Source organism: Leuciscus leuciscus (genome assembly GCF_965113295.1).
Source record: "Leuciscus leuciscus genome assembly, chromosome: 20".
Taxonomy (NCBI): Eukaryota; Metazoa; Chordata; class Actinopteri; order Cypriniformes; family Leuciscidae; genus Leuciscus; species Leuciscus leuciscus.
In genome coordinates, this window is record NC_138744.1 from 18,335,611 (window position 1) to 18,348,222 (window position 12,612).

The 12,612-nt window shown below is 34.6% G+C and overlaps 1 protein-coding gene across 8 annotated transcripts in view; it reads left to right on the plus strand.

Moving 5' to 3' along the window:
* Positions 1–12,612, plus strand: part of LOC309483302 (cell adhesion molecule CEACAM16-like) — a 58,726-nt gene that overhangs the window by 2,356 nt on the left and 43,758 nt on the right. For 7 of the 8 annotated variants that reach the window (XR_014200535.1, XM_082149052.1, XM_082149050.1 and 4 more), the window contains exons 3-4: positions 904–1,179; positions 1,295–1,549. The exons of the other annotated variant lie outside the window; for it this stretch is intronic. Coding sequence is in view for 6 of the 7 variants with exons in the window: in XM_082149052.1 (XP_082005178.1) it covers positions 904–1,179; positions 1,295–1,549 (531 nt within the window). In the remaining variant the exon portion in view is untranslated. The remainder of the gene's footprint in view (positions 1–903; positions 1,180–1,294; positions 1,550–12,612) is intronic. 8 annotated transcript variants of the gene reach the window in all.

Genomic DNA, 12,612 nt, shown 5'->3' on the forward strand with positions numbered 1-12,612 from the left:
TTTAAATACTTTGGACAGTTCAAGAATAATTTATGCAATTTTATATTATTTATTTTAAAGAATTAAAAGAGCAGTTTCATGTCTGTCCTTGTATTGTTCAACTGGTTGACTTTGATATTTGATTTAGAAAGTTATTAGTAATAAGTAATGCAATATATTTTAGAGAGAGTAATTAGTAAATTAGCAACACTGATAATTAGTAATTAGTAGCTAGTAATGAATTACTTTTTTAGAGTAGCTTACCCAACAACACTGCCCTTAACATAAAACTAAACTGCAAATTGTCTTGGAAAAGTTTTACCAATATAATAAACTTTTACAATAATATGTTATGATATGGATTTTTATTGTTTTCCTTTTGTCCCAGGCCCTGACATTCAGTTTTTTTTATGAAAATCCATTAAACATACATTTTATGCATTACAAACTGTGGCAATCTAAACAGACACTGAAATAAACCATCTCAATATTTAATGGGAATTGATTTATATATATACATTTTACACAAATTGCCGCTTTCCTTCATTTGTGGCATCATGTCCATCAAAACAAACAGGTTTACCTCTAATAAAAGGGTGTTTATCAATGTGGCGCAAATATTAAAACATAAATAAACATTTCTAGGACTTCTGTACAGCCCTGGAAACGCAGATTTGATTTTTTTAAATACTATACTTTGCTAGCCATTTGTTAAATAAGGGCTATACTGGTTGCTTGATTCATCAGACTTGTACTCACATCTCTGTGGTTGTTGTAGTCCTAATTTGGCAAATTTCTGCCATGCAAAAGCACAAGTTTTTTTTATTTTTTTTTTATTTTTTTTTACAAATGTTAATTGGGTCCTAAATGTGAAAGACAAATTTTAGATCCAATGTATTTATTCTTTCTCTTTTGTTTACACAGAAAAAATATCTAATGTCAGGGTTATTGGTCCAGAAGAATCATTAATAGAGGGCAACTCATCGGCTAACATCACCTCTGAGGGAACTGGCAACATCACCTCTGTGGAGTGGATGAAAAATAACAGTCCTCTGTCTCCTAGCAACCGCATCATCTTCTCACCTGATAACAGATCAGTGTCCATCAGTCCAGTGCAGAGAGCAGACAGTGGGGAATATCAGTGTACTTATAGAAACCCTGTCAGCTCTGAGACGGCAAAACTCAGCCTGATCATCAACTGTGAGTGTTAAACATTTAAACATCAAGATGACTTGAGCTTAAACCTGATGAAATATAGACATACTTCAGTGCTCAGTTTGTCCCTCTGACAGTGAGTCTCTTGTGTTTGTTCTAGATGGACCAGAAAATGTTTCTATTGAAGGTCCGGAAGTGGTGGATTTAGGGGTTCCTGTGTCTCTGTCTTGCTCTGCAAATTCTGAACCTTCTGCCTCATTCATCTGGAGGTTTAATGGAACAGACACCAATGTGACCACAGACACTTTCACCATAGAGAAGACTGACTTCACACACAGTGGAGATTACGAATGCACTGCCTCCAATAGTGTCACAAACAGTAGTGCCTCACAAAGACATGCTTTACTAGTTAAACGTAAGTGTTACAACTAACTCTAAATGTGTTTTCAACTTTTGATAACCAGTGTTTTGACCTTAGGGGCATGTCTGTTACCATTGGAGCTTTCTGTTGTCATAATTTTCTGCTGTTTTGTATGTACATCTCTATTGTTCGTAATTGCCTTGTGTTGTCTTAAATATATATATATATATATATATATATATATATATATAATATATATATATATATATATATATATATATATTAATTATTAAGGTTTTGATACTTAAAGTGTATTACAATTATTATTGTGTGCAGTATATGGCCTTGGTGCCCTGTTTTTTATTGTATCTTTCTATAGCTGGTGATGGAGGAGGAGGAGGAGGAGGAGGAGGACTGACAACAGGAGCGATAGTTGGGATTGTCATTGGAGTTTTAGTGGCAGTTGCAGGCATTTGTGGTCTGATTTTCTATTTAGTCAAAACCAAGAAAATGTAAGTAATCTGGCACCTCCTGGTGTAATTTGTAATCTCCAGCTTTAATTTGACATATTATATACATTGTTACCATTAATAATGTGTGTACAAATCACAACTTGTATCAGCTTCCAACGGGTCTAAATCCACATATAACCTTTGAAGATCTCCATGATTAAAAAATATTCTTGTGAGATATCAAACTCAGAGTTTATGAATGATCCAATTACAGTAAAACATACGTAATATAATTCAGTTTTTATACGTAATAAAATGAAACTGCATTTTTGTTACATACTGCATTTTTGTGAGACAGAAATGTGGTAAAGATTTTAAATAATTTATTGGTCTTAACTCTACAGCCCAACGTTAAACAAAGAAAAAAAAGGAAAATCCAGTGAAGGTATGTTTCTTCGTAATACCAACATGAGTATGGTTTGATAGAGACAACACTGACACTGATCATCCCATTATAGATTTCAGATGATCAATTCACATTACAGATGATTCAGTACATATTTATCTCAGTATCAAACTTATTGAATGTTTCTTTCTTTAAGCAGCAGCACAAAGCAAACAAGAGCCTGTGAGTGACTTTCAGTTTTTCCTTCTCATCACAATCATTCTTTTGATTATAGGACCCAATTTTAAAACTGTTAATCTGATGTCAAATTACACTTTACAAACACTTACAGTAAAGGTGTTTTTCAATAGTAGTAACTGATATTCAGTTGTTCTTCCTCTTCTGTCTCTTGAGTCTTTTAACTCATAGCAAGCAATTAAAAAGTGTATGGCTTTTATAGCAGGAGGGATGTGTGTATTTTTACTGTCAGCTCAAATGGACTTAAATCTTTCACATATTACTGCACAAAAACATGCTGAGGATTGCAATTAAACTATGGATGTTATTAACAAAAATGCAATCGTGATAAGCATTACCACTGATTAATAGTGGGCTTTCTGTTTCATGATTTAAATGTCAGCAACATTCACTTTTTACCACATGTGTCTGATGTTGTGATTATAATTTAAGAAAAACAAATAACTATTTGTAGGAATCAAACTATGAAGAAATCATTGATATCCAGAAGATAAGAAGAGATGGAGCAGTTCCGGTGAATGAACCTATATACGAGAATGAAGAAAATGAATATGAAAATGTAAATGTAAAGCATAAGCATTGAGTTCCAAACAGTCCAAGGACTCCTTTACCTCAGGTGAGCAGGTTAATTATATTTAACCCTTTGATTCACAAGCCATGCAAACCCCTTATAACGCACAACATGGGTCTAAAAAGACTCGTATTCATTTCCTATGTTATTTCATGCATGGCTGGGCATTTTTTTTGTTTCATCTTTTGAAATCACTTTATTTCAGCATTTAATATTCCATGATCCATTAATATACAAAATATCTTATTTTCAATGATCACAAATTATTATTTTAATATTTCCTAGGTTTTGTGTTACTACATCAACTTTACACACATGGGTCAAAAATGACCCATCTATGCAAGCGTGATAAAACAAAAGATTAAAGGCAACGTTTTGTTAAAAGAACCATTTTATCAGTTATTTAGATCCACACATTTACTGTGACACTTGAAATATGTTTATTTGCCACTTTGTCACGCATAACATACACATTTAACCGGTAACACTGAAATTGAACTGTAGCGTAGTGAAACTGACGTGAATTGTGCTGAATGTGACCGAATAAAAGAAAATAAAACTGACAAAATAAAATCACACAGGTACAGCGCCATCTCAGATTGCCATCGCAGTGCTTGCATGCCTCACAAATGACCAGAACCAGAACACCCACCACACACCAGCTTACTGGTGGAGAGGAGACAGAGTGATTAGGCCAATCAGTATGTATAGGGATGATTAGGAGGCCATGATTATGGAAAGAGACCAATGGGCAAATTTGGCTTGGATGCCGGGGTTAAACCCCTACTCTTTTACGAAGGAAATCCTGGGATTTTTAATGACCACAGAGTGTCAGGACCTCGGTTTAACGTCTCATCCGAAGGATCCCACATCTTCTCAAGGTGGGGCGTGCCCTCCAAGTGCCTCTTCACGTGAGGCATGACAAGCTCATTGACCACACTTCATCATGACAGGCATATATGTCTGGCTTGTTCTGGAGAAGAGTCCAGTGATAGACGTAAAGGGTGACCGATAGCATTGATAGGCTATATGACAACAAATTAAAATGACGAAATATGGAGATACAAGGTTTCCGCCCGACAGCAACACTATATATTTGTATATATAATAACGTTCTATTTCAACTTTTATTTTGTTGACCTAGCCAATATTAGATGGAATAGAATATGTCAACAGCAAGCTAGCTAATGGTATTAGACATGCTTCTCTTTCTAGTAATGGATTTCAAGGTCAAGGTAACCTTAGCCTAACATTCAAATATTATATCCAGTTGTCTTTCACAAAATTAAAAAAATTATAAAATAAGACTAACATGTATGAAATATTCAAAAGCAGCCGTGTTGAGTTCTGAAATGTGTGGCAGGTGAATAGTTTTCTACAGTAAATATGTTTCTGCTTACAAAAATGTCATGTGTGTAAAATTGATGTAGAAATACAAAAACTGTTTGTTTATAAAGTAAGATTTGTGGAAATCAAAAACAAGATATTTTAATGAATAGCTGGATTAATAAATTATAAAAATACATTTCTTTCAAAGATTCAGCAAAGAAACACTCAGCCATGATTGAAATAAAATGAATATGGGTCATTTTAGACCCATGTTGTGCATTATGGGTAGTGACACAAAAAATATTTGTATTTGAAAAGTAAGAAAGCAAAAATTTAAATAAGGATTTGTAATGATCTAAAACAAGTTCATTGAGGAATACCTGGAATACTGAATGATGAAATTAATTTCTTGCAAATGATATAGAAAATAAAATCTCAGTCGGGTCACTTTAGACCCATGTTGTGCATCAAAGGTTTAAATTCAGTCTGTCCTGTTGTACAGCATTATACTGTATGTGTACTTTGGCTGCATCATAAAACAAGTGTATTCTGTCCTGTAGTCCTGCAGTAATGTTAGGAAATCATTTGCTTGGATTCTTTTATCATATGCTTGTGTAACCTCTCTATTCGGGTGTCAAACCATCCTGTGCACTGGTGAGGAAATGAAGACTGAAACATCTTTCTTTCTTTCTTTCTTTCTTTCTTTCTTTCTTTCTTTCTTTCTTTCTTTCTTTCTTTCTACAGGCCTACTTTAAATCTATTCAAACAGAACTCAGTAGAACCGATTTAACAGCTGTTCTTTACATAGTCACACATATTTCCCATCTTGTCTGTGTTTATTTATTAAATAGTTTGGCTTGTTTTTAAATATAAAGTATATTTATTTATAATTAATAAATTACTCTGGCTGATCACATTCACCAAACAGTTTATCAGAAATCATCAGATACATCCTCATTATTTCTTTCTTGGACTGGGAACATGCAAGAACTGTGATTGTGGGTAATAAAAACATTGCTGAGATTCACCTTTGAACCCGAGCACAAAGTCATACAGGGGAAAGAAATGAGGAAGCGACATGGTCGTAAATAGGGAGTTTTGGTAAAGAAATGTATTGTTCATTATCTTTGTCAAAGAATGCAATATAAATACTGTCCTGTTATTTTAATTTTCTTTGCTCAAAATGAAGAGTTTGTCTTGTTCATTCCACCTTCTGGTTCTGGTTTTCAGCTCTTTTGAATATTTAAGAGGCCACCTACAGTACTGTAGATTTTTTTCTTCATGATGTGATAACACTGACATACAAATTATAAGAATTTATCAAGGCAGATATAGTGAGTTAAACTTTAACTAGGTTTTTTTTTTTCATGAGGATGAGTTATTTTCATCATGGATGAATTCTGAATAAACTGCAGGTACCAAAAACTGTCATATGTCCACTTTTACCACTTCAACACTGTGTGTATTTAAAACAATTTAATACATTTGTTGAAATGATATAAGTACTGCATGCATGAAGTTTTCCACTTCAAATATAATATAAGGCTAGATAATATAGCAATACAAGATTAAAGTCGTAATATTTTGAGAATAAAAATTCATAGCACGACAATAACATCAGTATGAGAATAAAATGGTCATTTTTGAGAATAAAGTCAAAAGGATGTGGTGTACCATATGTTCTGTGTTGTTTACTATCAGGATCACCAGCTGGAGTGCCCTTGATAGCCACCAGAGGGCACTCCACCCCAGATTATTGTCATTCCCTCACAAACTACATTTCCCAGAACTCACTGCCCAGTCTCATCATCCCTGACTGTATTCAGCCATGTCTCATTATCTCATTACACCTTGTTAACTCTGTCTTTCTCTTTTGAGGCCTCTGCCCTGGGCTCTGTTTTATGTTTTTTTGGATTACCCTTTAATAAAATTCTACATTTGGATTCCCAATCTTTGCAGTTCTCAGAGCAGTTCATGACAGTTTACACATTGATTCATATTTATATAAGAAAAAAGCAGGTTTATACTTGAAACATCAAGTATTTGAGGTAAGGTTCAGTAGCAATATGTAATGCAGAAACTGCAAATACATTGTATATGTTGTTTAATGTTATGTTTACATATTGATTCATATTCACATTAGCTATTCATGTATTTGCATGATGTTTTTTAATGATATTTTAAATGTTTTATTTTCATGATGTTTTAAAAATTCTGTACAGTTGTAACACTTTAATGTGCTAAATTAGATAATAAATACTGACACATCTACCACTCAGATTCCCCCCCCCCCCCCCCCCCCCCTTGAAATATTTGTAATTTATGCAAATTTAACAGTAATTGTGTTATTTACTATTAATCATTCTCACAGTGGTAGCAGACTTTGTCCCAGCATCAGTGCGGTAAACATGGGACCAAAACACTTGTTTCAACCGTCCAGCGCCTCCTGCCAGTTAAACCTGTTTTGCCCTTAAACTAAAAATATCTGATGTTGCACACTTAAGGGTGTGTTGCAGTACTACTACACCTGCCGTAGTATCATAATAATGACACATGAAACAATCAATACAACTTGTCAGTCAAAAAAAAAAAAAGTACTGCATGAAAGAATACACTTACCGCACTCAAAAACAGCTTTGCGGCTTTAACTCCATAACGGCATGACGTAAAGAAGAAATATTTTCGCAGGTCTGGTAGGCATTGCGTGCTGTACGTGCTAACGAAATTTGACCTACATGACGTGAGTGGTTTTCAATGAAATCTTAATGGTTCATCCGTCCCGCGTTTCAATCGTCCCCGCTCTCCCCTACTATCTAAAAAATAAGTAGGCCTACTAGTAGCATGAAAATAGATACTAGTACATTTTAAGGATTAAATGCTAAAACGGCTTGCCATAATAGTAGATAATGCATATCATGAATATCTAAAGTATCTTTTATCTTTGCAAAGAAATTTGATTGATTTGAGCTGCTAATTTATGTTTAATCACTACACATTATTTTATAACACCATGAACAATCACATTAAAATCTGAACCTCCAATGAATTGTGTATCTTTTTGTCAGACAAATTAAATGTGATTTAACTGAAGTGAATTGGCAAAAATTACCAAATTTATAATAAATAGGCTAAATAAAAACCCCAAAGGACTACATACTGTATAGACTGCTGAATATACCAAATGTGCTCCAATGTGTACTTTATGTACTTAATATCAGTAGGCTATTCCATGTAGCTTAAACTCCTTATGTTGAGCTGTGGAGAGACAGTGCCTGTGCTTGTGTTACTTACACAATATCAAAGTATCTCATTTTTATGTCAATCACTTGCTGGAGTTTGACAAGATCAAGGGTTTACATTTATAGAATATGGAGGGTCGAAGCACAGCTGGAGATCGGGAAGTCCGAAGCAGAGCCAGTGTGACGATAGACCAAGGTGGAGCAAGAGGGACGAGGAATCCCGGCAGAGCCAGAGGAATGACAGACCATGGTGGAGCTGAGGGAGCATACAACATTTGTTCACAATTCATCAACGCAAACTCACGTGTTTGTGGTAGTTTTAACCCTTAATTAGCCACTTTCTGCCACGCAAAAGTTCAAGCTCTCCTGCTGTTTTACAAGTGCGAACTTGGTCGTAACTAAATTTCATTCAGTGCTCACTAAATATGAAAGACTCATTTTAGATCCAGTGTCTTTGTTTCTCTCTCACACACACAGAAAAAGAAAAAAAATTCTGATGTCAGGCTTATTGGTCCAGAAGAATCATTAATAGAGGGTGACTCATCTGCTAACATCACCTCTGAGGGAACCTATAACTACTGGAAAGGTTTTTTTTTTTTTATTATTATCATTTTAAATGATTTTGACAAAACTTTTTTGTTTTTATGTTTTACTGTAGTAACAGAAACTTTGTAATGATCAGGAATTGATGTAGCAAATTTTATACTTTAATGTTGTTTCTTCATTAAATCTGGTTACATCAGATTTCAACATTGATGTTAACATTCCATATGATTTCAAATGTATTTTCAATACATTTAAACAAACATAATGTAAAATCAACACCACATCATAACATTGATTCAATGACATTACTATTGCTATTTTGTTCAAATTTCAATATTGTTTCAGCATAACTGAGGGTGCAAACTTATTATGTTGAACCAACATCACATTATAGCATTTGATTTAACAACAATACCTTTGATATATATTATACTGTATATCATTTTTATTAATTTCAACAGTGATTAAACAACAGTGTTGTAGAATCAACAACACTGTAACTTTTACTGAATAACATTATACCATTGATTTTGATGATGTTTAAAATTTCAACACTGTTTTAATATTAACTGAGGGTGCAAGAGACGCTAAATATTATTGTAATTTTAATTCAGCTCCATTGACATTGATGCATCAGTGCTTATTTAGCATGATTTATTGCTATCTGGGATCTCTTCCTCTTCCTCCTCCTCCTCCTCCTCCTGTGGAAAACACACAAGAACAGTAACAGACTATTCAAAACACAACACTAGAACAGGTAAAACAAAGTTGTATAAAACAGAAAAAGATTATTAGAAGTACATACTTTTTTTTTAGATCATAAAAAAAAAATAGAAAGTACCTTTGTATAAGTGGTAAATTAAGGTCAAAGCATTGGTTATCATAGTTCAGGTTAGTTTTAACTGCTTACCTTTAACTAGTAAAGCATGTCTTTGTGAGTCACTTCTCTTCGTGACACTATTGGAGGCAGTGCATTCGTAATCTCCACTGTGTGTGAAGTCAGTCTCATCTATGGTGAAAGTGTTTGTGGTCACACTGGTGTCTGTTCCATTAAACCTCCAGATGAATGAGGCAGAAGGTTCAGAATTTGCAGAGCAAGACAGAGACACTCGAACCCCTAAATCCACCACTTTTGGACCTTCAATAGAAACATCTTCTGGTCCATCTAGAACAAACACAAGAGACTCACTGTTAGAGGGACAAACTGAGCACTGAAGTATGTCTATATTTCATCAGGTTTGAGCTCAAATAATCTTGATGTTTAAATGTTTAACACTCACAGTTGATGATCAGGCTGAGTTTTGCCGTCTCAGAGCTGACAGGGTTTCTATAAGTAAACTGATATTCCCCACTGTCTGATCTCTGCACTGGACTGATGGACACTGATCTGTTATCAGGTGAGAAGATGATGCGGTTGCTAGGAGACAGAGGACTGTTATCTTTCATCCACTCCACAGAGGTGATGCTGCCAGTTCCCTCAGAGATGATGCTAGCAGATGAATCGCCCTCTATTAATAATTCTTCTGGACCAAGAAGCCTGATATTAGATATTTTTTCTGTGTGAATGAGGGAGAATGAACAAAGACACTGGATCAAAACGAGTCCGTCACATTTAGTGAACACTGAATTAAATTCAATTTAGTGTGGCTCAGGGCAGTACTGAAGCCCCAACAACAATGACAGAAATTTTTATTTATGCTTGAATAGCCTAGGTGTTTTAATGCAAGACCCCTTTAATATGACCTTAAGATTAAAAACACCCTTTTATTAAGGGTAAAACAGTTTGTCATGAAATAAATTGTGTGGAAATCTATATAAATAACTTCATGATTAATACTGAGATGGGTTTTGTTTGAGGTTCAAACAATAAAATTCCATGCCATAAAAGGTAAAGTTCCAAAGGTATTAAATGACGAAAGTAAAAAGTCTTAATGCAATCATATTACAACAGCAAAATGTAAACCGTATTTTATTTAAAATCAACCTACAACATCCATATGTGCATGTCTGGTTTACAACACAGGCATGTCTAAATTATCAAGTTAGTACTTCTGCTTGCCACTTTATAATGTCATTTTTCCCTCATCCATGATTCGTTTAAATTATAGCATATTAAATTTACAAATTAAAAGAAACAAACCATATAATTCACATAATTATTAAATACGCATTTTTGTCATCATTAGCCTTTGCTCAAATAATAAACGTTTTAGCAAACACACTCACCGAACACTTGTAGCGAAGTTTCTCCTGTAAGTGTTTTGAAAGCACTAGTTGTTACACTGAGTCTGTATATTCCAGAATCACCCAGTCTCAGATTCTGCAGCTCTAGAGCGAATGTGTTGATGTCAAAACTAACTCTGCCTTCATATGCGGGGTTTACTGTAGTTACACCAGACGCTACTATAATTATAAAAATTGAATTAAAAGTCCACTGAGTTAAAAGAATGGATGTGGAGGGTGGGTTATCAGGGGCGAGCACCACGCTTTCTCCCACTGCTCCATTAGCCGGCTCAGGAAACTGCAGCTCTTGACCGAAATATTGTCCTAAGAAAAATAGACAATTAGATAATTCTGCAGGTAGATAATTAAATTCAACACACAGCATTATTTAGATGCTTGAAAGTCTCACCAAAACACAACAAAATCCACAGCGTAGGGGAGACCGGGGACAGTTGCAACACTTTTTGCATTTCTCTCAATTACTCAGAGACTATTTGGACTAGACCAACCAAATTTGTATATATTAAACTTGCATCTGTCTGCTAATTACCCATACCATTTAAAGATGATTATATATGACATATCGTTCACAGTATTTATTTGAATGGAAGAAGTCAGATGTTGCAACTGACCCCGACCCAGGGGACGGTTGCAACACAACCCAGGGACGGTTGCAACATGTTAAAAATACCTTAAATTTCATTAATTAACTTAAGCTTTTTGTCTCAATGAGCAAAGAATTCTGAAAATATGAACTGTTTTAGGCCTACTATAATATTATAGTATTATTTATTTCAATAATATTATTGTAGCCTATTATTTATTTATTTAGTCATATTTATCAAATAACAGTTATTGAGTTTTGTTTGCTCATGTGTAGAACATAGGCCTACATAGATTCAGTGTGCAGGTGTTACAGATGCTATTCAATCTCTGCATATTTCAGTGTCAGACAGGAAGAATTGAACAATTTGCAATGCAACAAACTTTTATTAAACATGCAATTTATAACATGTTGCAACCGTCCCCAACCCTATCAGCCATGACAGAACATCATACGCCTGCTAGACACACTGACTTTGACACATGCTAACCATGTCACTTAGTAGTCAACAAAACAACAATTCAAACTATGTAAGTTTTGATTAAATCATACAAAATGTCAGGACAGTATGACAAAAATATATCTCATGAAAAAATTTACTTTCATACCTCCAAAACAAGTTTTGTTCAATAAATACATCAGCAGATGTTGAATTTGTCTACTGTCTGCTTGGTGGGTGGAGGGTCTAACTGTGGTTGTGCAGTATGAGTGTCATCACTCTAGCTTGTTTCTGATTGGAGAAAAATGACATGTTGCAACCATCCCCTGTTGCAACTGTCCCCGGTCTCCCCTACAGTATAAAAGATAAGAAACCATGATCAAGCTCTCATCTGTCAGGAGCTGCAGCTCAAATCATCTGAACTCTTTACGTCGGTTGTCAGTTAATGATAAACGGCCGTTTTAGAGTGCAGAGATATCACTGCGTCACCACTGGATGTTAACACGAGTCATGTCATAGATTTGGTAGTGGTAGAGCAAATAACTTTAAGTCAACAGGGCAGGGGACAGTTGTAACATTGTGTGTTTGTGGTCTAATGCACTGGTGCTGGGACGCTGTCTGCTACCTCTATAAAAAATATTTAGAGCATACAATTACTGTTAAATAGCCTATGTATACAATATAAATATGTGGGTAAGATGTGTCAGTAAATAGTTTTGCACATTAAATAGTCTCGGCTGTTACAACTCTACGGAAGTCCCCCGCGGCGAGCCAGGAAAAATTACACCGTGAATTTTTTTCTTTTTTTCTTTTCTGCAGGTCATCACTATTGACCTGTATCAAGCATATAGGCTACAGTAAACGATTTAGCCAAAATGATTAAATATTACATATTGAGAGTCAAAATTCACAAAAGTTAACCTTCAGTTAAATAATTGTTACTGCAAGTTAAAATAAACTTTTTTACTATTACACAGTTGTGGTATATACTTATACAGGAAATTACAGTACTCGTAACCAACAGATAAACCAAACTAATAGTTCACTAAACAGGCAATATATAAGCTACAA